At 44.3% G+C, this 25,610-nt stretch overlaps 1 protein-coding gene across 2 annotated transcripts; it reads left to right on the top strand.

Annotated features, from left to right (window-relative positions):
- Nucleotides 1–6,407: 6,407 nt before the first annotated feature.
- Nucleotides 6,408–23,053, top strand: IL12RB2 (interleukin 12 receptor subunit beta 2). Of its 2 annotated transcripts, none has more exons than XM_088531935.1 (15): nucleotides 6,408–6,442; nucleotides 7,428–7,771; nucleotides 8,660–8,774; nucleotides 10,430–10,608; nucleotides 10,802–10,941; nucleotides 11,674–11,818; nucleotides 14,342–14,421; nucleotides 15,684–15,900; nucleotides 16,687–16,887; nucleotides 17,947–18,048; nucleotides 18,130–18,285; nucleotides 20,396–20,533; nucleotides 21,485–21,572; nucleotides 22,083–22,182; nucleotides 22,538–23,053. In XM_088531935.1, the coding sequence occupies exons 1-15, from the start codon at nucleotides 6,408–6,410 to the stop codon at nucleotides 23,051–23,053; spliced, it is 2,556 nt and encodes an 851-aa protein (XP_088388061.1). The 2 variants fall into 2 exon arrangements, with proteins under 2 accessions (XP_088388061.1, XP_088388062.1); XM_088531936.1 differs by having other exon boundaries at nucleotides 6,408–6,465; nucleotides 7,451–7,771.
- The last annotated feature ends 2,557 nt before the right edge of the window (nucleotides 23,054–25,610 follow it).

Raw genomic sequence — 25,610 nt, 5'->3', positions numbered from 1 at the left:
AAGCTCTAAGTGCTCGGTAATTAACACCAGTGATGTCTCACTCTGCGTTCATCCTTTCTCTGAGGATGACTCACTACCATTCCTTCGCAATTAGTCTTTCTCAAGGTTATTTCCAGATCTACGACTTGACGTAACCACAGCATGTAAGGCTGCATCTCTTGATTTCACTTTTGAACTTGAATTCTCTTCAGTAATATTTTTAACATGGCTATTTTCTAGGCAGGTTCCAGTCTTCTTTCGTAAACTTTAATTTAAACTTTAATTTTTCATGACTTTCATTGGAATTACTATTTGGGAAAGAGGCAGCTTTCCACCATTTGAAACCTCTTATATTTTCAGACAGCAAATTTTCTTCTTTGAACGAAGAGAGAAAATGACTGAATAAGCCAATCCTAGACTTCTGCTTTGTTTTGTTTAGCCTTAGAAATCTTATTTAATGTGTACATTTATCCTGGATAAACTATTTCAACCTTCTCCTCTAGAACTTGACTGTGAATTGCCATGATGGTGTACACTCACATTTTATTGTCATGTACATGCACTTTATTTTCCCTATATATAAGGACAAACCATAGTCTCTACTCCGTGTTTTTAGTGATTCATTGCATTATGGGAGGGGGGCAAAGCATAGAATGTCTTGAACTCAGTGCACTGCGTTTATGTCCCAATGGAAATGCCTTTCTGAGAAGTCCCGGTACAATGTTGCAGAAATGACAAGAAGGTGCAGTAACATCACACACGTTCCTCTCACATCCCACTTGTGGCAGAAGTGCTCCTTGCCCTGCTGCTGTAATCACTGCACTAGCACAGGCACTGGCACCAGCACTGGCACTGGCAGGAGATGTTTTTGGATTCCCCCTCGCAGGGAAGCTCCACTCAAGGTAGCTAATATTGCATGAAATGCAGACTCAGAAAGCTCCAGTGTCACTTGTGTTGCAGCTTTGTGGCACACGCTGGCACTGTGACCACGTGGGCTTCGTGCTGGGGGCACAGCGTGCCTGTGGTTTGCACTAGACCATGGAGATTGTAGAAAGCTCGACTTTGCTCCAGTGGTCTCGCATTATGGCAGCGACATTAATGGCATTTTGGTAGAGCATGTCTCTTCAGCCAGGGTGCCCTCCTCTCAGCTCCGATCCAGCTTGGATCTGCCTCCGCTTCACTGGAAACACTCGGCATCGGAGGGACATGTGATCCCCAAACACGAGCTCTGCTGCTGGTGCTTTCCCAGGCTTCATTTTCAGAGTCCCCCTGGCACAGGGAGCCGATGACCCTGCATTTCCTTGGCATCATCTCTTGCTCTGAGCAGCTCTCAGGGCGCAGGCAGGTTGGCACCCCTCTCAGTGTGCCAGGGCTTCATTTCCATAGGGCCTCATCCTTGGGCTCTTTCCTTCCGTTGAGGTGCAGGGCGAAGGTTTGGGTGAGGAGCGGGTTGCAGGGCTCCATGGTGTGTGCCGGTGTTCCCCTGGAGCGCTCTGCCTTCGCCCACACTTGTGAGATACAGTGAAAAAATTACTCAGCCTGCGGGTTCTTAAGATAGGGCTTAGCACGCACTGCTTCACCAGCCAAAGCAGAGCTGGCAGCAGAGCTTTAGTCTGCAGAATACAGCAACATTTCAAATCATACTTTCAAATATTTTGTTTAGAAGTCTGATAGAAAAGCGGAGGGTTTATTCAACATGTGACATATCAAGGGTTGGTCCACAGCCAGTCCTTGGAGACATGCACAATCTAACACCATCCAGGGAAGAGTTTCAGAGAAAAAGTGGCCTTTGGTGCTAAATATCACAAACAAACAAACAAACAAACAAAAAGAAAAAGGAAAGAAGAAAAGAAAAGAAAAAGAGAGAGAGAAAAGAAAAAAGAAAAATAACAAGTCATTAAGTCATTGCATCTTAGGACTGTTAATGGAATGATTTTCTTTCAATTAAGTTTCCTGTCACCACAGCACTAAATTCTTATCGCTTTGGTCACCTGAGGGGCACCTTTCCTTAAACATATCATCAATTAGTAAAACTCACGTTTCTCTAACACCAGCCAAGCAGAGCGTCCCACAGCTGTTGCCATATTCTTCCACAAACACAAAATATACCCAGCAAGCAGTAGCAACAAGCAGGGCCTTGCCCGAAGGCAGGAGACGGGATCCGCACGGACTCCATAGGAAACAGGATGAATCCTGGTTCTGCAGCCCGTAGAGCACCTCTGTGCTGGGTGCAAGTTCTGGAAAATGTGAAAAGTGTAGATGCTGGGGGAGGAGGAAAGATATACGCTTAAAAAGAAACTGGTGATACTTGGGGTTTCAGAGGGTACGGACCTGCGAGGTTCACACAAGACATTTTTGTGAACATCGTCAGCACTTTTTTTCTCTCCAGAAAAATAGATACAAATGCTACCTAGGGAGCTGGAGGGAGGTAAGTGGAGTGGAGCTAAATTTCTCTGCAAACTTCGTGCTTTCTCTAGTTATTCTTTTGAATGTCTGCCTCCAAAATAGCTTTGCTGCAAACTCCAAGCTAGTAGAAGGTAATCACACCAAGAAAGCGCTGTAGGGAGAACTGATTTTATCCCCAGAAAAATGGAAGGAGCGGTAGGAAGTTTTGGGGTTTGTGTGTTTGTTTTTATTTTAAAACTCTGTTACGAATGGCGGTAGCTCGTGGGAGCAGTGATTGGAAACAAGAGAAAGCAAGAACCAAGTTGCATTAAAATGAGACACGGAGGAAGATGGGAAATGAGAGCGGCCGAGAGGCAGCTGGCTGCGCGGTTACGGGCAGGCAGGCAGCGCTGGGGCCGGCAGCGGCTGCACCGGCTGTTTTCTGGTAATCGCCTGTTTTTCTCACCCCGGCGGTGCTTTCTGCTTCTCCTGCCTGTTACAGGGTGCTGGCTCCCTGCGACGCGGGCAGGCGGCTGGGACCCCGGCGCGCAGGGCCCTGCCAGGGTGAGCACGTGTGCGTGTACAGGGGTGTCTGTGTGTGCTGTACCATGGTGTCCATGTGCGCATGTAGAGGGGTGTCCGTGTGTGCGTGTACAGGGGTGTCCGTGTGTGCATGTACGGGGTGTCTGTGTGCGCTGTACAGGGGTGTCTGTGTGCGCTGTACAGGGGTGTCCTTATGTGCTGTACAGGAGTGTTCATGTGTGCATGTACAGGGGTGTATGTGTGTGCGTGTACAGGGGTGTATGTGTGTGCGTGTACAGGGGTGTCCGTGTGTCGGGGTGTCTGTGTGTCATGTGTATAGGGGCATCTGTGTGTCAAGGTGTCTGTGTGTGTACGGGGGTGTATCTATGCGTCAGGGGGTCCATGTGAGCCTGTGTGGGGAGTGTCTATGTCTCAAGGTATCTGTGTGTTGTGTGTACTGGGGATGTGTGAGTGTAGGAGTGTCCGTGCACACCTGTATGGGGCTGTTTGTGTGTCAGGGTGTCCATGGGTTATGTACAGGACTGTCTGTGTGTCGGCGTGTCTGTGTGCACCTGTGTGGGGGTATCTGTGTGTCAGGGTGTTCATGGGTCATGAACACCGGTCCAGCTGCCGGGGTGTCCGTGTGTCCATGGGGCAGCGTGCGCGTCCCTCTGAGGTGGCGGCGGGGTGTCCGCACCCGAGGCCGTATCCGGGTGCGTGTCCGTGCCGCTGTGCGCAGTGTGTCCGTCCGCCCTGCGCGAGCGAGGGGCCGCGGCCCCCAGGCCGCCCCTCGGCGGGGCGGAGCGAGGCGGAGCGGCGCGGCACGGCTCGGAACGGCACATCTCGGCACGGGCCGGTGCCGGTGCCGCCGCCGCGCTCCCGCCGGAGGCTCCCGGCGGCGCCGGTGAGTGTCGCGGCGGGAGAGCGGGCGGATGCAGGGCGGCGGCGCGGCAGCCCCGCGGCTCTCGCTGACCCCGCGCGGCCGTTAACGCGCGCCGCGACCGTTACTTGCGCGCCGCGGCCCCCGCCCCCGCGAGGCGGCCGTTAACGTGCGCGCGGCGGCCGTTTGCGTGGCGGCCGTTACCTGAGCGCGGCGACCGTTAAGGTGCCCACGGCGGCCGTTACCTGCCCGCGGCGGCCGTTAACCTGAACGCGGCGACCGTTACCTGCCCGCGGCGACCGTTACCTGCCCGCGGCGACCGTTACCTGCCCGCGGCGACCGTTACCTGCCCGCGGCGACCGTTACCTGCCCGCGGCGGCCGTTAACCTGCACGCGGTGGCCGTTACCTGCCCGCGGCGGCCGTTAACCTGCGCGTGGCGGCCGTTAACCTGCGCGCGGCGACCGTTAGGCGCGTGAGGCGCCCGTTAGCCTGCACGCGGCGACCGTTACCTCCGCACCGTGACCGTTAGGCGCCTGTTAGCCCGCACACAGCGACCGTTACCTGCACACCGCAGCTGTTGCCTGGGCAAGCGCGGGCTCCCCTTTTCAGCCCTTCCCCGGTAAGCAGACGGTGGCAGTTGTTGGAGGAGTTGTTGTTGTTGTTGTTGCTGCTATTTTGGCCCGTTGACTCAAGCAGGATTTTGGGTATGGTTTTGCTGCCACAAAGCAGAACTTTTCAGTTCTGGGCAATTTCAGTTTATTGGAAGGCAGAGCGTTTACTCGAAGCTCTTTGGTGCCGCGATTGCTCATGTTCACGGTTACTAATCACCTCCCGCGTTCACGGCTGTGCAGAGCTGAGCTGCTGCAGCAGCTCTTGAAATTCCCCTCTAAACAACGCAGGGGTATAAATAGAAAGCAACCTGACTTAGGTGTATTTTGGAGATTCTTACATATTTCACAGTCGCATCAGGTATTAGTTCATTTTCTTAAGAATCTGGAATGGATCCCGCCTTGTATCCTCATGGACGTGACCTCTCCCCAAATCACATGAAATGCAGTCACGTTTTTAGAGTTTTGCTTTAAAAACAGATGCATACCAGGTCAGAAACTACAGAACTGGTGCTGGTTCATATGTCTTGCTCTGAAATATCTGGTATATGTTTCCTGCTTCTGTAGTCCTGCAGCAATAGTATGTAAAGGAAATAGTTGTTAATGCAGTTTGTGAAATGTTTTGGAAAAATATTGAGCTTAGTTCTGGCTGAACTTGAAGTATGGAATAACTTGAGTAAAACACTTGTTTGGAAAATTTCCAGTAGTGAAGTGTTATTTTTATATAGTAAGTCTAGACATGGTACAGCTTTGCACTTGACAGAATGTTTGAACTATCCTGTAGACCTAAAGCCATTTTGTTGCTAGACAATGCTCTTTCTTATTACATGTGTCTGCAGATTTTGTTAGTAAGGGTAGAATTTAACTAATACCCATCAATATACAATGTGTGGCAGCTTTCGTTTTGGAAAGCAGTGCAAAGAAACTGTGAGATTACTTATTCCCAAAATCTTGCACCAAATTCACTGCACAGTGTTTCAACTCTGGGAATCCTGAAGCCGTGTTAGTCACTTGGAATGAAGTGGGTTCGTTTGGATGTGGTGTCCTTCTAAAACCCCTTCCCTATGGAGAAGTGGGCAGGGGTCCTCCCGGGACACGCAGGCAGGACGGCTGCATCCTCAGCTCAGCAGCGGTGGCCATCGTACCTGCTGCTACGTTCACACGAGGGTCGTCTTGCCCAGTGTGCCCACGTGGTTTCTCCTAAGCGTTGGCAGGTTTGTCCCTGCCTCACCAACCTGGTATTCCCCCTGGTTCAGCTGCCCTGGGGAGATGGGAATCTCCCTGCCTGAGGTGAGTATCCCAGGTTAGGGTTCTAGCAGCCCCAGGACATTTCACCTGGTCTCTTACCTTTCCCTTGTACCTTTCCATCCTCCCTCTGGTTTCCCCACGAAACAGCTCCGTGGAGACCACGACATTTGCTTTGAGGTGGCAGGGAAGGAAGCAGATGGCACACAGGGGCTGTAGAGCAGCCTGGGGCAACGTGTGCTAAGTGCAGCGGGGTTGGCTGGTCGTGGCTAGAAGTTCTGCCAAATTGTAGCTGTTATGCTGCTGCGAGGAGCTGAGTAAGCTCCCCTTTAAATTTGGGATTCTCACCACTTTTGTGCAAATGTGCAAGGCAAGAGGTGTAAGAGCAGACATGAATGCAGAAAATCCTTGTTCCTTTGCACATGAGGTGCTTGTGGTCTGTCCCCGTTCTTCTCAGTTCTCGGCTTGCAGTGGGTCTGTGGGAGGGGAGGGAGCAAGTGATGTCTGTTTTTAAAGTACATAGCTTCAAAGTACACATAATTCTACTCTGCTCTAGCTGTCCTGCCTTTCTGCAGGGATAACCAACCTAAAAATCAGCTGTTGCTTAACACCATGTATTGGGAGTCACAGTTTAGCAGCCATCAGGCAAAATTAATTAGAAAGGATTCACGAAATAAACATTCTGAATTTTCTGGAGTTGTAGAATAGTAGAGTACAAATACTTTTAAATGGTTTTTCCACTTTTTAGGGACTGGTAAAAGGCATTCATTCCTCTTAAGAGACCAAAATGTTATTTGCATGGATTGTGCCTTCAGCAGTTTGGTTTTTGGTGCACGTCACAGCAGGTAAGGATTTCTTTTTTTTGTTTCCTGCATAGAAATTATCACTTAAAAGAAGCACTCAGGTCAGGAATTTTTCTTTAAATTCCTATGTGGTGCATGAGTAAGCATCTTAATGGAGGAAGCAATATTGCCTTAGATTTATGTTATAAAACCTTTGAGAACTGATCGATCCGGTGCTGCTGCTGAGTGACTTCCCATTGTTCATGACAATGTAACTTGTTGTTTATATCTGTTTGTGACAGAATAGAGAGTCAGGTTTTGGTAGAAAAGACAAGTCTGCTCAGGCACTGGCAGCTCTTTTACCGTTTATGCATTTCGTAACCATGTGCCCTTCAAGTCAGTTCCAATTGTGTATTTAAGGTAGTATATAGCAATTAATTGCTAATAAGTTGTTGTTTTTTAATTTGAAGTAGAAGCATGCAGCTGGTTACAGGAGAAAACATGTCTATGGTGAATTCCCACAGAGATTTTTCATAACTCCAGAGTAAATAGAAGTATTGCTCCATCATTTTTCTGTACCCACAGCATAAGTGTCTCCAAGCCTGCCATCAAACACATATCCTTGCACGCTGCATTCAATATTGCCTGCCCAGCCTTTTATGTGCTCTGGAATTTTGAAAAGAAAATATACAGGAGGAAGTCTAGTGAAATCAAAGAAAATTTGACTGTTTTTTTTTTTTCTTTAGCAGAGACATGTCTGCCACTTTTACTGAAATGCAGATAGGTCTGTAAACAGAAGCAAAGTAAAAGTTCTTCTGGCAGGTTTTTGCCTTAGGTTGTACTTTTTCCATATGATGACTGGTGCTAGACTTTATTTTCTAATCTCTGGCCAGTGAAGACTGTGGCAAAGCAATATGTTATGAGTAACAGTGCAGAGACAGGAATTCTTAAATTATAAATTTGGGAAGCCTGTCTTCACAGAGTGCAGTATGTGTTACAAGATAAAGGATATATTATTTTAAAAGTCTGTTTTCCCTTTTTGTTTCAGAAGCATATGCTAAAGGAAACCTGGCTGCTAGGAAACCCGGTGCTGCAGAAGTATGCGATAAAGGCAACATGACTGCTAACACCGCTTCTCACGTCCAACCTGGAGCGAATATTACCCTCTCGTGCCAGCTAAAGCAACCAAAACAGAAAGAGCAGTGCAAGATAGCTATCTTCTTTAACAGTTCTGAACTAAGTAGCAATTATGGCAGTTCAGTAAGCACCAGATTTCTAGTCCGTACATATGGCAAACTCACATTTACCTGCAAAGTAGTTTGTAATCACAGGAAAAAACTCATCTGTGGAATTGATATAGAGTCTGGAAGTAAGGACAGTTTCATTATTCTCTATTCTTACTCATTTTCTCTGGTACTTCTGAGACATATGTTACAAATGAGTAGTGGGTGGCCTTTTTTGAAATGGTGCTTTGTTTATTGGCTCCTTTTTTTGTAAGATATTGTAGGCTGAAACTGCACCACTGCAGAGGATCACTCCTGGCTCCCAGCCACTCACATGGATGGTCAGGATCAACCATATTTGCATCTTTTCCTTCTTTTGGGGGAAACTGCATACAGTTGTCCCTCTGCACCCACTGTGTGTCACCATTCAACCTTCCAAAAATTCCATGGCAGTTTATACACAGTGATGATGCTTGTCTTATCCAACTGGCTGCAGTGTAGCAAGTGAGAGCAGGAGTCCAAGTCACTGATAAATGGAAAGATGTTAAAAAGAACCGCTTAACCGCTTGTTGGAGCAAATACAAGACTTTCTTTCTCCTGGGCTCCCCTTGAAACCCACATCTCCAGTCCACAGGGAACTTGCAAGAAAGAGTCTCAGGAAAGGAAATCTCAGGTTTTCTTCTAGTTGTAGAGAAGCTGAAGCTGCTCCAGTAACCTCCTGCTATATCAGTGGAAGATAGGCTTCTCTCTTAAAAAATAATCTTTTGTTGCTTCAAGTAGAACTTGTGGCGCCCAGTTGTGACAGATTTTTAAGCACTTTTATTCATTTCATCAACCTCGTAAAGTGACTTAGGTTTGTTAGAGGTCTCAACGGATTGCAGAGATCCCAGAGATAGACCCAAACATTTTTTGCATGTATAAATTGAAAGCTGAAGTTTTTTGCTTGTGTATGAACTCTTTAAAAAATTCCTAGCATTTATTAATATTTCTCCCACTATTATTTTTAAAAAGGACACTGACAATCTCTATTTAAGATCCTCCAGATCAGCCAAAAAATGTATCGTGTATACAGTATGGGACAGATAGTAATCCTACCTGCAGCTGGAGTAAAGGAAGATTAACATTCATCAACACTACATATGAAATAAAGTAAGTAACATATGGATATATCTTTGTAATATTTATAATTGTCTCTTAGACTTTTTTTTTTAATTGACGTTTGTTACAGATTTTCTTTCTTTTTATCCAAGCACACAAAAGATTCAGTAAGTTATGAATAAACCAGTCCAAAGCTCTCATGATCACAAAGGCCAGTTGTAGCTTTAAAAAGATTTTTTTTGTTTACATTTGTATATGCTGTACAACAGTAATTCAATTATTTCTGGGTTAAGCAGTTAAAGAGAATATACCGAGGCGTGTCGTCTCTTTTGAAAATGGATGTTTAATATTGGAATTTGTCTTAAAATGGCTGGTTAAACCTGATGCTTTCCCTGTGGTGAATTTTCTGTTGAGTTATTCTGTGACTAGCAATACCTCTACCAGGAAATCTAGAACATGAGCTTGTCACTTTAGCTAAGGAGATGGAGAAGGAAATGTGCCTGGAAATGTGGTGGTGTCAGTTTTGTTCAGGAACCAAGGGTGCTGTTGCTCCCTCTCATTTTGCTGACCGTTTCCTGAAACAGATTGTGAAGACTTCCACAACAAGTGATAAGGAAGGAGCACAGATTTTAGTTAGCCTCTTGGGATAGCACTGGGAGATCCTTTTGATGAGAACGGTAATTTAGGGAATTGTTGCATTGAAGATGTCAGGAACCCCAACCCTCCCCTCCCCCCTCTCCCCCCCAAAAAAACCCTACTCAAGCAAGCATATACATAGAATTAATTAATTTTGCTATTTAAAAACAGCTGGGTAGATTGAACTTGTTCCCATTTTTTCAGAGGTCTTTTCGGCAGACTGTTCGTTTTGCTAGGCTCATTATTACTTATTTCCATGGGTCAAAGAAGTAGCAATGATCTTTTAGTATTTGTACAAACCAACCACTGCTCTTTAATCAGAAGGAGAACATAAAGTTAAATTGCGGAAGAGTGGGAAAGTATGAGGATAATGGGTAAGGATACACAGATATATAGGAGGACTTTGGTGAATTATTAAATATTTTACAAAATATAATCTTCTCTGATTCAAGCAGAAAGAGCAGAAAGGCTAAATAAGTTATGCAGTGCAGTGGGATGAATGATAGATGGAAATAAGTCATGTTTGAAGTCAAGCCATTTGACTATTAGATTACAGATACATTAAATGTTTAGACTACTGACTAATATATGTAAATAAGCCCATAATCAGCCCAGATTCTTGGATGCCAACATCTATGCTCAGTTATAAAGAAATACCAGGTAGCTGTCATGTTGTCAAAAAGAGCATACTCGTGTATTTGCAGCTCGGTGGAAAATCCAGAGGTATTTATTTTGTCTGCAGTTAAAATCAAAATGCAGTATAACACCTTGCTATCAATTTAGCATAGAGGGGTATTTGCTGTAAATATAGTACTTCAGCTGTCTTGAAAGTGCTTATTTAAGCAGAAAAGGTTTATCTTTCATCTGAATTTGAAGAGAGAGATTACCTCATTTTCAATAGAATTGTCCTTCACTTGAAAGACAATTTTCTTACAAGCTATTGAAAGAGTTGCAGTCTCAACAAATAACAAACATAGTTTTATGGGAATCAGATAGCCCTGCACATCAGGGGAATCTGACCTTCACAATGTATGGAAAAGTATTAACCAAGAGTTTTCCTTCTATTCTAGGCTATCGAATGAGACTGATAAGTTGTGTTTTTTAGAAGAAAATGTGAATAATAAATTTGGATTGCTGGATCTGAACATGAAGTTGAATTTTAACTCCACTTACACAGTTGTGGTTGCTGCCTCCAATGAACTAGGAAAAGCTCTTTCACAACCACTCGTGTTCATGTTGATAGACATAGGTAAATGCAATGCTTAACTCCTTTCAGTTAGTCCTAGGTATTTAGAAAGAAATGGAAACCATTTAAACACTATAATTTAAACTAGAAGTACCTAATCTAATAAGCTTCTTTTTCTAGTATTCCATTTAATCCTACTTTTCTAATAATGCTGCATGTCTAAGTGCTCTTTTCTTATTTGTGTTTTTGCTGCTAGTGAAACCACATCCTCCCAAGTTTTTAGTGAAATTTGAGAATTCTTCTGCAACAAACTGCACAGTTTTTTGGAGTGACGAAGCACAAGCTCAGCACTTTAGACTAAGATATCGTTCACTTAACAGTTACGTGTGGAATATGGTAATCTTTTCATTTATTCAAAAAAAAAAAAAATAGTGATCCTTGGAGGTTACTAAATTTTAATACTGCCAGTATGAGTTCATTATCTTTTTACTAGATTCGATTTGTTCAAATTATCCTCTGTTCTGTGGCATCACATAAGAAAAAACTGTCAGTCATAAACTCTTCCATTGTTCTAAAACTGAATGAAAGCAAAACCCTGACCAAGTAAGGGATCGTGTACAGGAATATTTTTCCTTATATTAACTGATGGATGATGCTCTGAAGAATCAGAGCTTATGTTTGAAGCAGTTCTTTACTGAAATGCGATCATTTCTTCTAATTGTAGTTCAGGAGCACGGTTGTGTTTCCGCCTGCTTGTGCCTTTTTTAATGTCTTCGTTTTTATTTTAAAGGGTGATACAAGTTATATAAAGTTATGTAAACTTGTTGTTATATAAATATGATAAGTTACAAAGTTATGAAAATATGTGAAGAGAAAATGTATTATTTTCATATAATTAGATGAAGGATTTTTCTCATGAAGACCTGTGAACTTAATACTCATTGTGACATAGTTTGTAAAGTTGTTTTAGGTTAGGATTTTTTTTTTCATTGACATTTTTCTTTTTTTATAAACTATCATTTTCTTATTTTTGGGTTATGGGGGCATTAGTAATTCAGACTATCACTATCTTCCACCATTTTATTTCCGTGTGAGTTTATTGTTTTATGTCCTTTATCTTCATTAAAGGTTGAAAGTTTAAACAGTGAAAAATGCAATCTTTATGGTCTGCAGCCTTATACAGAGTACGAATTCCAGGTTAGTTGTAAAATTCACCCTGAGAGAGGACTCTGGAGTAACTGGAGAACTTTTCAAACCCGGACTCCGGAAGCAGGTAATAAAATTTGTGATCTGTTACACTAAGCCTGTATCTGAAGTTTGCAGAAAGGGTATATTTTAACTAATAAATTCAGAATGCTAGTAGGCTTTTCCTCCTGGTTAGAACTATCTAAAAACCCCAGAACCAGAGCCAACGGGGAAGTAAACTTTCTTAATGATTAAAAAATAGCTTCAAGTTTCTTACAAAACAGGAATTTCAAGAATCTATTGCAGTAAATCTGAAGAATATATTCTTCTGACACTGTTGAAAATTGGAGATTTTTTTTTCCACATTGCCTGAAGCATAGCAGCCTGCCACATTGCCACACAGCTGGAGAAGTCAGAGAAAGCCTGGGCATTTTAGCTGTGTAAAGTATTTCACAGTATCAGCTCACGTGTTAGGGGTTTCCTGAATTCCTCAGCAGGCCCTTACGTGAGTCTGGACATCTGCCTTGTGAACCTCTGCTGCGGGGGAAGCTCGTGCTGGGAACGCGCTCCTGGTTCTAGAGCTCGCCAGGCAACTTGCCGAGAAGTCAAATAACTGGCCAGAAAACTACCTGGGTTCTCTCAGTTCTGTTGTCGTTGACAAGTTATAACAAAACAGATAGATTGTTTTTTTCTCAAGCCAACTTTTTCCAAGTAGAAAAGCTTTTCAGACAGAGAATTCCCAAACGACTCCTTCCACAAAGCAGTGGAGATCTGTGTACTTTTGATAGAGCAGGATGTGGTCGCATATTCCAGAGACCAATCTCATCTCAAAGTAGAAGGTGAGCACACAGCATTTCTACCTCACAGGAATGCAGAGCAGATTCCAGGGAACACACAGCACGAGGACAATTAAAGCAGCCTGTGCCAGGTCTAATATTAGATGTCTCAGGCTCGCGTGTCCGCTTGCCCGGCCTCTCACTGAGCTGCGTGAAGTCACGTGCTGCAAAACTTTCAATTCTTGTGAAAAAAGAAAGCTTCTCAGAAGCTTATCTTTCAACAAATGTGTTGGTTTTTTTGGCATCCCTTCCTTTCATCTCATACTTGGCTTTCATTGTTCTTTTTTTTTGTGAAATACTATAAGATTTGCAGGTTTCTACTGTTATTACTCATGTTATTTACCACTACTGACAGCATCAGTTTCTGTAAGAAGCATTGATTGATACAGAAGGTGTGAACTTTTTCTTCCCTCCTCCACCTTCCTCTCAACAGTTTTCTTACCCTTTCTGATGCACTCTGGGTTGCTATGGTGTTTGTGGTCATCACCTCTTTTCATCAGCCTGGGGTGCAAAGAATCTCTTCAGCTAATCAAGAAGAATCTTCTGCCCCCAGGTTATGGGAGAGCAAGGTGCATAGGAAAAATTCCGGGTACATAACAACTGATCTTCTTTCAAATAGCTGCAGTTCTACATATGAGTTTGGCCTTTAGCAAATTCAGGAATGTGTCTTTTAATAAGATAATTCTTTTAATGCTTCTGTAGGCCTGACCTGCCACAAAGCTTGCTCTATGCAAGCAGTGGTATAAAACGGGTGGGGGATTTTTTGGCTTATTTGTGTTTCCCCTCCCAGCTAATTTGTGTGTTTCACATATGAAATGAACCCTAAAAGCTGGGCTGGAATCCAAGGGATGAAATCTGAGCATTTTTTTTTCTCTCTTTATCTGTTTCTTTTTCTTTTTTTTCCCCAGATGTATAGAGCTTGCCTCTTCCTCTTTTCCTCTCTCCCCTCCTCCCTCCCTCTCTCCTGTTGAGTATATTTAGGTTTTATTTTTAACGTGGGTCTTGCTTTTTATTTTCTATTCCAGTCATTATTTTGCAGTAGATAAAGCAGAAAATTCTTAATGTTGCTGGTGTTGAGGATTTCCTCTGTCTTGGAATTTAGCCCTTGTCCCTTTCTAGTCAGGACGGGGCAGTGATGAGCTGTTTAGGTTATTAGTAACCTCATTATTATTTGCATTTGGTGAGTTTATTTTGCTCAAGGGCCTTGAGGAGCCAAGCTTTATATAAAGAAAATCAATGTGACAGAAGATAATGTGTCTCTCTGATTCTGAACTCTTTGAGCACATCATTCACTAGTTTTTGCAGTCCGAAGTTCGCTTAATATTATTTTGGAGGATTTATTCAAAACTGTAGGGTTCAATGAATTTCAAACAGTCTATATATATTAGGGCTTTTTAGGGAGCATCTTCCTTGAACTGGCAGCCCGCTGTGCCTTTCCTCCCCTCCTGCCCCTGAGGACCTTAATTAGCTCGAATTTTACACAAAGATTGGAGTTAATCCTTCACTTGGCTTCATGGTCTTCCCTGTAAACCATTCTGATTACTTAGTGTGGAATGAAGTCAGTGACAGAGTATAATCCTGTCTTATTCTTATGTTTTGTTCTCTTTGTGATTACCCGGTTATATGGGCAATCATCAAAGAGCTGAAAATTAACCATAATAGAACATAAATACTTAATAATAATAATAAAAGGTAAAGACTGTAGTCTTTACTCTGGGTGTACACTGTTTCAGTCTAAAGTCTAATTCTGCTTCTTCATCTTCTTTTTCAACCAGTGCCTGCCCGGCTCTCAGGTGTTTGGTACAAAAAGCTGGATATGGACTCTCAAATGCAGAACATTTCTCTTTTTTGGAAGGTGAGTTGTTTAAGTAAAATCTAAGCAAATGCAATAGTATTGAGCAAGTTTAGAGGGGGAACCATATTTTATATGTTTGTAGAAAAGCACGTAAACCAAAGACAGCACAGGGTTGTTTCAGCTGTTTTGTCCAGTGGTATGGAAGAAACCTTCACCACAGACTTTCTTCACTGTGCTAAATTCATCATCAGGCCTGTCCTTTCCAGAGTTTCCCTTTAAAAGGTCCCTGAGCTTTCTGTCACGCTGGAAGTATGACATGCTCCCAGTGTATCTTTTCAATGAATAGAGATCACATTTGGTAGACAAAGTAGAAGTAACACAGAGTTGCCGTTTTTCTCTCAAAAACAGATTCTGCTCTCACTTTCCATACCCTGACCTGATGATATTATATATAAAGGTGCAAATAACTTCCTAGCAATCTTTTAAAATTTCTTTCCAATTAATATCTCCGAATTCTGAAGCCAGGTATAGCAGTAACAGATTTGAGTCATGGCAAAGGGAAACAAGACAAGCAACAATAAATAAAAATGTGTCATCCTGCTTTAGATGCAGAAGGATGCTCCTAGTTGCCTCCTTTCTGTGGAACAGATACAGGCAGAGAGTGTTGTGCTAGGAGCCAGCAGAGTGTCACTGTTATTACACTCCAGCACACAGAGGCCAGGCCTTAAGAGCGGTCTGCCCACCGTGGGCTGTTACACTGTTTTGTTTTACAAAATGAGTAACTTTCTTTCTTTTTTAATAATAAAGGATAATTATCTTTGATTTCTGGCTTTCTGTCTCTAGTTAACCTCTTTATCTTTTCTCCAAAAAGCTAGCCCTAGACTTTAAGTGAAAGCAGAAATCACCAGTTGTGGCTTTAAGATATAAAGCTTGCAATAGAAGATTGACAGCACTTTATCTTAGCAGGCTTCCTGTGGTGTCATTCATAAAATGGTTTGATATTTTAAAGTCTTTACAACAGATACAAAGCAGAAGACATAGACTTAGTACAATGTATAAGCATCGTATATTTTTGTATTTTCACATTAATACAAAAAAGGAAAAAAAAAAAACAACTATTGACAGATTAGTTTCAGAACATTTTCAAGTGTTTTTTTTTGCCTTTCCTCCAGTCTTTGATCTTGATAGTTTACATATGTATGTATATATATGTTTTATATATATATATGTATATAAAACAAAGTTATATATGTATATAAGTTTTATATATATATATATATATATATATATGTTTTGTATATACACACACATTTTCTCTGCAGGCTTTAAGCAAGTCAGAAGCAAGAGGAAAAATCCTGCAGTACACTGTGACCTTTCAAGCACTAAACCACAAGGGCAAAGCGATAGAAACAGATGTTACCATGCAGCCCAGTTACAGCAGAGTCACTCCAAAGACGGACTACAGCGTAACCATCACCGCCCAGAACTCCAGGGGCAGCTCCCCTCCCGCCTCCCTTGTGACCAAGCTGCACGTGCAGGGTAAGGACTTCCCCCGGGGCTGGCACTAGACATAGAAGAGGGCAGGAATATGTCTCTGATGCAAACAAGAGAGAGGGTGGCGGGCACGGCTGGCGATGACAAGGTGGTGGCGAGGGGGACGCGCAGCTCCTCGGCGTTCAGTTGCCCTGAACTTGCCTGCCGCGCTGGACCTGTGCAGCAGCGTTGCTGAGCGTTAACTGAACTCCTCTGGCCACACATTTCCCACGCTGACAGCCCAGCCGGCCACAGAAGAGTCTCCCAGTAACCAGAAGGCTATGTTTAAAGATAAGAGTCTGCTACTTGTCCTGAGGTGCCATCAGCCATAATAAGACATTTTCCAAACACATTGCTAAATATTACTTAGCCCGTGCAGCATCAGATATCGCTGAGATGCTCTTGCTCCTTCGAAAGCAAATGGCACAGCTCACACTGCACAGGGCGTTGATCACACGAGTCCTTTGGTTAGGCAGCCTGTGTGGAGAAAAGACTGACACAGGAATGTAACCGGTGTATGATTATTTGTTCAGAGGGAGTCAGATGAGAACTGTGCTGTGAGCACACTCCCAATTTCCTCCAAACTGGAGGGAACACAGTAAGTATTTATACATACTGTGTATATAGAGATATACACTGTATATCTATATATAGATATATCTCAAACTTAATAAACTGATTATAAATAACCATTAGCACCTGACACTCACTCCAAGTTAAGGGCATGTCAGGGGAGTCTGTACTGATCTGATGGGGTGTTTTGTTGCTTGGTTGTTCTTGCTGCCTTTTAAGATTTACCTCCTCCACGGAATGTCTCTGCTATCGCAATGGGAAACAACAGCATCTTAGTCATCTGGAAGCCTCCCAGTAAGTCTACAGCATTCCTCAATGGATACATAGTGGAATGGATAGATATACATAGAAACAAGAGCCTGGAACCCCATCTAAACTGGATAAAACTTCTAGCATCCAACCTGTCTGCAGTAATATCAGGTAACTACAGCTTATAAGTAGGGTATTACTGAAGCAGCCTTTTTTTTCTTTTTTTTCTTTTTTTTTTTTCTTTTTTTTCTTTTTCTTTTTTTTTTCTTTTTTTTTCTTTTTTTTTTAAGCTTTCTTAAGGGACAGGGCAGATTATGACTTTTATGAGTTCAGCCTGAGAAAGTAGGGCAATTAAAGCTGTTTTATGGGGAGGAAACTTGGTTGCTGCAGTTCAGCAGTTGGTCACAAGTAAAATTTTTTTATCTGGTAAATAGAAAGTCTCTCTTTCACACTCTCCCGCCCAAAGACCAAGCCCTCCCTAAAGAAACAAAGTGAATAGATAAACCTCAGAGATCAAAGGCTTAAGAGTTTTCTGCTCTAGCAATTGTTGATTATTAACCTAAACCAGCACTGAAGTATCAGTGTTCTTGATGCCAAACAGCCGTAAAGTTACGATTAGAATGCAGGGAGCATTACCCTAGCTAGTGTCTCTATGTTCTGCCCCACAGCTCTGCCTCATAGGGCTTTTAAATCCCTGCTCTTAAGCAAGCAGGGAAGGAAAAAAACAAAAAAAACCTACTCTTGCCATCATTTTGTATTGTGCTTTGAAGAGGAGCAGAATGGACTGTCCATCTTTTATAACCCACAGGGTACTTGGGAAGAGGATGCTCATATGAAGTTATGAGGAAGAACTAAGGTGTCATTCTCGTGTGGCTTTTATTTTATCTTGCACAAAGCAAAATGCTGCGTATCTTATCTTTGCTATTTTGCAACTTCTTACTTGTAAGTGATCCAGGATTTTCTCTGGATAATTTTTCTTTTTTTTTAGCACAAAGGTGCTTAAATGGGTGCAAACAGGATTCCTCCCTTAAGAATGGTTAACGTGACTTTCTTAATAATTGGTATTTTTTTTGCCACACTGCTAAATAGGAGACCATACAGCATTTTTTTTTTATCTTCTTTCTGAAGTAAAAGAAACTTCACCTCAGGTCTAAATTGCTAGCATGAATAGCTTAACCATGACTGAATACTTTAACCAGATAACTAGCCACTTTTAATCTCTTTATTTAGAGCACATAAAAGATCATGTGTGCTATCACATTGCTGTATCTGCACTTTATCAGGACAGAGCTGGAGAAGTGGCATCAGTTAGGGGATACTCAAGAGAAAAAGGTAAATCATCGTAATTCTCTTTCAAATATTTCAAGACAGTTTAAATAGTTTGGCTTTAAAAGTTGGTCTTCTATTTTGTAGCACCATCGGTTGGGCCCCAGATGTACCCAACCCCGCAGACAAATGGCATTTTGGTTTCATGGGAAGAGATCCCTGCCAACCAGCAAATGGGCTGCATTACAGAGTACAATATTTACCTCCAAAAAAAGGACAGTAAGGCAGCGCCCGAAGTCTATGGTAGGTCTGGGGTGAAAGGGATGTGTCTGTGTGTTGTGTGGGTTGGGGAGTAAAAGGGAGAAAAGATGACTCATTGAAGTTCTGTATAGTCTAGGATTTACAGCCTTCTAAATTATTCTTAATATCAAATATTAAGATTTCTCCACACTTTTTCCTTTTAATTATTTTCTTAAATTATAACCAATGCAGCCCTTTTTAATTATCAGCACAGTAAAGTAAGAGGCTTTCTGAAAGGCATATTCAGCAAACGCAGACACATTGTGAGACAGATCTGTCAGTGTGCACTGTGTTCCCGTATGTGCATGTTTCACCCTGTGAGCCCTCTCATCACATCCATCTAGCTCCCACACAAGATTTTTTTTTTTTTCAAAATTTTATTCAGGAGTTTCAGGCAGTTTTTAATGGATGGTTCACAGTTCCAGCGTACAACCCGCAGTTTACATTTGAACATTACCATAGTCAAAAGCCAGGCTATCCAGTCAGCTGTGTCTATCTGTTCAATTCCATACAATTGTCTAAGTCTCATAACAAGCCAAATGGTTCAAAGGCTCCCACAGCCTTTCTAATGATTCACTAATGTAGCAGAGCAGCACTTACTTAAAGCAGAAGTCATTGCATGCTCCTTTTATAATTGTTTTGGTGCTGTGGGGGGTCCCACAGTGGGGTGGGAACATGGGGAAGAAAAGGAAGGAAATGAAAGGCACTCCCATACATAAAATAAACCTAATAATAGGCTAGCAGAAGCCTAACAAAACAACAAAACCTCCCTTGCTTCTAAACAAGATATATTCATGACTTTATATGGCCTGGAAAAGAAAGCAAAGAGAGCACATAGACAATTATTATATAATGATGTCGCTTGTTTTTTTTGCAAACAGGCTGGGTTTCTGCACCGAAAGCAAAACATGCCCATCTCAATAAATAAGGGCCTTTTCTTCTTTTTTTTCCCACAATTACATGTATTTGCTTTATTCCAATGTGTAAAAAAGAAAAAAAAAATCCATGGAAAGGGCTATTTCGGGTGAGGCAGCCTATAGCTCTCTGAGCTGGAGATGGGGGATTTCACAGCTTTGTTCCTGACAGACCTCAATTACAAAGTGAGGAGAGCAGCACCCCTTGGGGTCCCACGTATGGTGCAAGAGTCAGTGCATAAAGAAATCAGGTGCCTGAAAAAGGGCAAAGGAGAGCATAGGACAGGTGGTTTTTAGGAAAAAAAATATTTTTTAGGAAAAAAAAATATTAGATCACTATTATTAGTTCAAGGAATAGTTTTATACATGGAACTAGTTTATTGAAAATACAAGATCATACTGAAAATGCTGAGAAAAAGGATGAAGAGCTATGTGCTCAGTGGGCAGTGGTTAGACACCAGTACGGTGACTAAAGTGGATTTTCCATTGGTTTGGAGCAGCTGGTCCCTACCTGTTCCAGCTGCCTTGTTAAGGCTCCAGAAGACAGTGCATGGGAATCAGTCTGCTGACTTTGCAAGAAGGACAAGAGGAGAGTTGGCCTCTGGGTCCAGAAATCATTACACTGCTTTTGGTGCACAGAACTTCATTACAACCAGAGCACACTGAGCAGATGTGCCTAGATGCATATACCATACAGCAGTACAAATACTACTAAAACTAACCTACCAGAAACACTTTTAAACTAGCATAGTTGCTAAGTATTAATTGTGACAAAAATACCGTGAGTGCATGAAGGGGTGCAACATTGTTGGTCACAAGCCCTTCTTTTGTCTGCAGCATCTTCTAGGTTCAAAGAAGCCAGACTCCTTAGAGAAACTTGCAGTTCTGCTCAGTAGAAAATATAATGGTTCTGCTGGGCCTATGGGTGATTTTTTTTTGTTGTTGTTGTTGTTTTTAATCATGTGAGCCTTGTAAGAGAACACACAGAGACACAGGAGCTGCTCAGCACACAAATCATGCAGGGAAATGTGCTGCAAGAAGACCAGAGACTGAGACTTACAGGGCTGAAGAACAGTGTCTGCGTCCTTATAGTGAGGGTAGCTTGATGTGGCCCCCCGGGCGGGGAGCCGCGTCCTGGGGGTTACGCAGGCCGGGAGCGCGTGCCGGCTGCTCCTCTGCTTCTCCCTCTCTCCTTGCAGCCGTTCACAATGTGGCTGCCCAGCGCTCGTTTTACATCGCCAACCTCCAGGACGGCCAGAACTACTTTCTGTGGATGACAGCGTCAACGGCTGCCGGAGAGAGTCCCCGGGGAAACAGCGAGCTCGTCTGCTTGGAAAGTACGGACACGGCGGGGAGGCAGGACCCCGAGAAGTCCTGCCCCTTGGCGCGGTGGAAACTCGTTACCCACTACTCTTTAATTACTGCCAAACTCAGGTTGCAGCTGCTTTTAAAACATAACGCATCTTCTTTTGTCATCAAGTTCCCACTTTTCTGCCAAGAAAATATTAGCTGTATACTTAAGAATAGTAGTTTAAGACTAGGATAATTGTCTATTGCAGGCAGGGACTAACCTTTAACACGGCAAAACAAAACTGCTGTCAGTAGTTGTCACAACTTTGGTTTGAGCTGACCCACATGCAGCAAGGGAAAAGCATTTGGTTTTCAGGCTCCAAGCTGTGCCTGTCCAGCTGTTTTTGGCCCCTCTTGGAGCCTGTCTTCTCCGAGTAACCATCTGAGCAGCTTTCTCAAGGCCGCAGGAGCAGGCAAGGGAGAGGAGCATGAGCCTCGATTTTTTTTTTTTCCAGTCTGAAATATGGATTTTGTGGAAAGCTCCATGTTAAGAAGACAGATAGTGCAAGTCCCTTAAAGCCAACACGCCCACTGAAAAAAAATGCTCATCACTGATACAGTTTATTAAACATTTACTCTTTTTGTAAAATCTTGTCTATTTAACATCATCATGATGCATGCATCACCCCAGGGCTATTTACCAGTGGTAAGTTCAGTACTAGAGAGGATCAACAATTGTATATTGTGGGAGTTGGACTAAATATCACAGGAGATAGATAGTGTTAGAAATTCTTATGTTACAAAATAAGCATTTTTCCTAAATACCATTTGTTACCTCCAGATACTAGGTTTTAAACCAAAAAAAAAAAAAAAAAACAGTTCTGGTACGTTTTATGAGTGCAAACACTAGCCAAACCATGTCCCTTGGCCAGTTTAAAGTACCCATTTAAAAGTTTGCTTTGTTAATGCAGATCACAAGCAGGTGCTGTGGGTTTCAGGTGCTGCGGACTGGGTGACGGTGGCGCTCGCCTGCTGCGTGGTGCTGCTCCCGGCCTGCGTGTGCGCGCTGCCCCCCGCGCGGAAGGCGTGAGTAGCTGCGGGCGCGGAGCGGCTCTGCGGGCGGCTCCAGGACGCCTTGAGGCGGAGGGAGCCTTGGGCTCACGAAAGGTTTCAGATTACATGACTGAATCACAACACCTACCGTGCTTAAAATATGTTTATGTATTTCATACACGTTAGGAAATGGTAAGTGGAACCCTAAATCCTGGCCACTAAAATGAAACAGAAGTGGTGCCATCCTTGGTAAATCCCCTGGAAATGAAATTCAAGCCTCAGACCACAGCCTGACGGTACTAATTTTTGAGGTTCAGTTCTGTCAAAAAGGCTTGGACTGAGTAAAACCTGGAGACACAAACGACTGGGCAGTGCAATAGTGTATGTCCTCAACTCATACTAGTGGCCATAAGCATTAAAATAAATAAATAATTTAAAAAGGAAGCCAATGTTAAATGCCCGGACAACACGGTCCAGCTCACTCACACTTGCAGATATTGGCAAGGTAATGGCATTCATGTTTTAATTACCTTTGATTTGCAGGTTACGCGTGCTCCTTTCTGTCATTGTGCCTCAGTGGTACAGCAAAGCTATTCCCAGCCCTGCTAATGCTTCGTGGGCTAGGAACTACACCTCTATGAAGGTAAATTGTACTGTTTTTTCTTCTAATTCCACCACTCTCAAATTAAAAAAAAAAAAAGAAATCTATTATTATTTATATATATATATATACATCTCAAAGTTATGTAAGAAAGCAATACCTCAGTGTAGCAAATCCAGCATTTTCTGAGAGTAGATAACAGCTGAATCTTTTAATTCAACTTTTATGTGAGGTTGTGGTCATCTATCAGGCAAATGGAAAAACAATGCGGCAATATGGAGATTTTTCATTCTTGGCAGTATTACATGTAATGCTGAAAGATATTTGCATTTTGAGGGGGGGGTCAGAAGACACTGCGTAATTACTCATCACTGCTGCGTGTGTACCCATACACCAGGGTGAGCTGAGTTTACCTCCCAGTCCGTTTCTACCCAACGTGAGCAGTTTTGAAGAGCCCGACATAACCCAGGTGGAGGAGACCTTCGTAAAGACGGACGCTCCCGTTCTCCAGGACAGGGCCCTCCCCAGCTGCACCGATAGCAGCGGAAATCAGGACTGGCACCTGGAAAGCAGCTTTGAGAAACAGGAGAGCGAGTACAGGCCTCTACCCGGCATGACCGATGGAGACGGCTACGAGCAGCAGCTCCCGTACCTGTACAGGAGGATAGTGGGGGAGGCTCCAGGACAAGCGCCACCCGCCTCGGGCTACCTGGCTCTCCCCGCTCCAGCACCCCCAGCCTACCTGCCCTCGGCCGTGCTAGCGCCCCTCACCGGCACCAGCCAGGACTATGAACTGGACTGCAGCCCCACCTCCGTTTTCCCACCAACTGCCTTTCTGACGCCAGTGTTCTCCTATGGAGGGTCACTGACCCTCGATGCAGTAAAAATAAACTGCGCTTCCTTCACCAGGTGATGGAACAGCCGGGCATGGTTTTGCACACACCAGTGAGATGCTGCAGCACGTGTTTCAATGCAGCCGGTGCAGTAACTTGCACGGGATACCTCTTACCTGGCTGAGCACTCGCACCCACCTCTCCAGCGTTGCCTTAGCTTCACCGAACAGCAGCCCTGTCACACAGACCACGTCGGCAGAACTGCGGGCAGAGCTGGTGCTGCCAGGGCTGGGGGACCCGTCTCCTCCAGGGTTTGCAGCCCGCGCCGCCCCACGGCTCTGTCCCCACGCATGGGCTCACCATGGGCCAGAGCCCCCCCCAAGCCGGACATGTGCACCGGGTCGCTCCAGCTGCACGCCCAGACCCACGCGCAGCCAGGCAGGGCTCAGCACCCGGCTGCAGCGGGTTTGAAATGCAGCACCTGCAAGTCTGCATAAACTGGTGCTAAATGTGCATACTCGCACCCCAATAGATCTATTTGGGCTGCTGTGAATACAGAGTGGTAATTGCTGTTTTCCATAACCACACCGGTGCTACGGCCCAGCACGGGCACTGAAGGGTGCGCAGCCCTTGTACCGCGGCAGGATCGAGCGGGTCCAGCTGAGGCTGCTTTTATGGCTCAGGCGAGAAAGGCAGGATTCATCCTTGCCCAGAGCAAACAGGCGGCACAGGGGCTGCTGAGAGGAATTCAAATAATTTATTGAAGTATGCCAACTACAGATTTGAAGCATTTGTTACACATTAATGACTTAATGTGGTGTGTGTGTGTGTGTGTGTGTGTATATATATAAAAATAAAATCCTAGAAACCTGGAAGTTATTTCCTGCTATTTTCTCCAGTCAACTTCAGGCTCTAGGCTGCAGCTACCCGTAGAATAAAGTGGTGCTTTTAAGATAAAGCATACGCTTTGCTGCAAGAGATGAGGCAGTTCAGATTTGGAACTTACCTGGAATATTTTTTTACCTCCTTTTGCTCAGGTTTGAGATCGTTGTTCTCCATCCAAGGCTGGTAGCACAAGCCATGAAATGAGTGGCATAAAGCTGGGCCTGGACACGTGTGACTGACACCTCCATCTCAACAACTCTGCTAAAAGAGTGTTCACAAACTCCTGAGGGAGCGGCCTCTAACCACCTTCTCTGCATTCCTTTAAGGAATACCTGGAGCAGGACACTGCTGCTTCAAAGCCAGAGCTTTTCCCACTGCATCTGACTTGAAGAAAACAATAACAAAACACCAAGAGGAACTGCTGCATCAGAGAGACTTCTTGCTTGTTTTCCTCTGTTTTTTATTCCAGTCCAGCTGTGTGATCTTCTACAACACCAACATGAACTTGACACTGGCTGCTCAGAGAGGCAGTGCGACAACCCATGGTTTTTAATTGAACACACTGCTCTCTATCACGTGTGGAAACAGCTCTGGAGTTCGTTAAGTCTGTAGTGTTTTACACATCTACTTGTATGGTGAAGATGCCTCTGTAGCAGATGGCAATTATGAAAGTAGTTGTATTTATTAGCTTTAAGGCTCCAACCCCCAGGCAGGGCTGCACGACTAAGAGAGGCCTCGAGAAAACACCCGCGATCGGGTCAGCCACGTTTCCATGCCCTCACCTTCAGCTCCACGGACAGCAGCGCTGCACTTCCCGCTAGCCAGTCCTGAGAACTACCCCTCCCAAGCACAACACTACAGCACCCGTCTTTTAAGAGAGTTCAGGTATACGCAGCCTCCAAGGTCCCTCGTGGATCTTTCCCAGAAGATCCTGCTCAGCCTGGACTAGACACACAGCCCATGGACAGGAGCAGCGCCCAAGCCGCGTTGCAGATGCATGAACAAACCCTTCTCCCCGCGCGGGCTGCGGCTCCCTCGGCAGCACCGCGACGTCCCTCTCTCCAGCGCGGCGGCACCGCAGCGCTCGGCCGCGCTCTGCGGGGTGGGCGCCGAGGCCTCGGGGGCTGTACAGAGAAGCGGGTCAGCACAGGCTGGCAGCAGCAGAGCTTCAAGCACGTCCTGCACTTACTAAAACAGAGAAAAGGCTACGCAAACGCCGTGCTGCAAGCAAGAGGCACTACAGCAAGAGCAGGCTCAGCCACACTCACACCCACCTCTGGGGTTCAGTTCTCCTCAGAGCTCGTGTCCTTTCCCTAAGGACAACGCCAACATTCACCCTCAGTCTCGTTCCCACGCTGGGCCAGGGGCATTCGATCTGCAAGATGAACTTTCATGCTCAAACACTGCTATCGTTAGTATTCGTTAGCCAACTGGCATTAAGTGCTTCTCTCCATCTCTCCGCCTTTTTCTGTTCGTGACCCTCTTTTCAGAATTATTTGGCTTTAAAAAGGCCTCGTCCTCCGCTGTGGTGTGAGAGCACAAGCAGGACAGGAGCTGCTAGTGAAGAGCGAGCTCCCTCCGAGGAACGGCGGAGCTCCTCGGAGGGAGGCACCTCCCAAAGCTGCAATGGGAGGTGCCTGGGCAGGGCCCTGTTCACCATGTGGAGCCACGTCCACGTGTTCTCAGGACAGTTTAAAAGAGCATGAAAATAAACCTTTATTTCAGTTAACACCCACCAATATTAAAGATTCA

Source organism: Tinamus guttatus, unplaced genomic scaffold (assembly GCF_059628265.1).
Source record: "Tinamus guttatus ecotype Peru unplaced genomic scaffold, ASM5962826v1 Tinamus_guttatus_pri_ptg000441l, whole genome shotgun sequence".
NCBI classification, from domain to species: domain Eukaryota; kingdom Metazoa; phylum Chordata; class Aves; order Tinamiformes; family Tinamidae; genus Tinamus; species Tinamus guttatus.
Note: the sequence above shows the minus strand (reverse complement) of the source record. Positions and strands in the feature narration are given on the sequence as shown.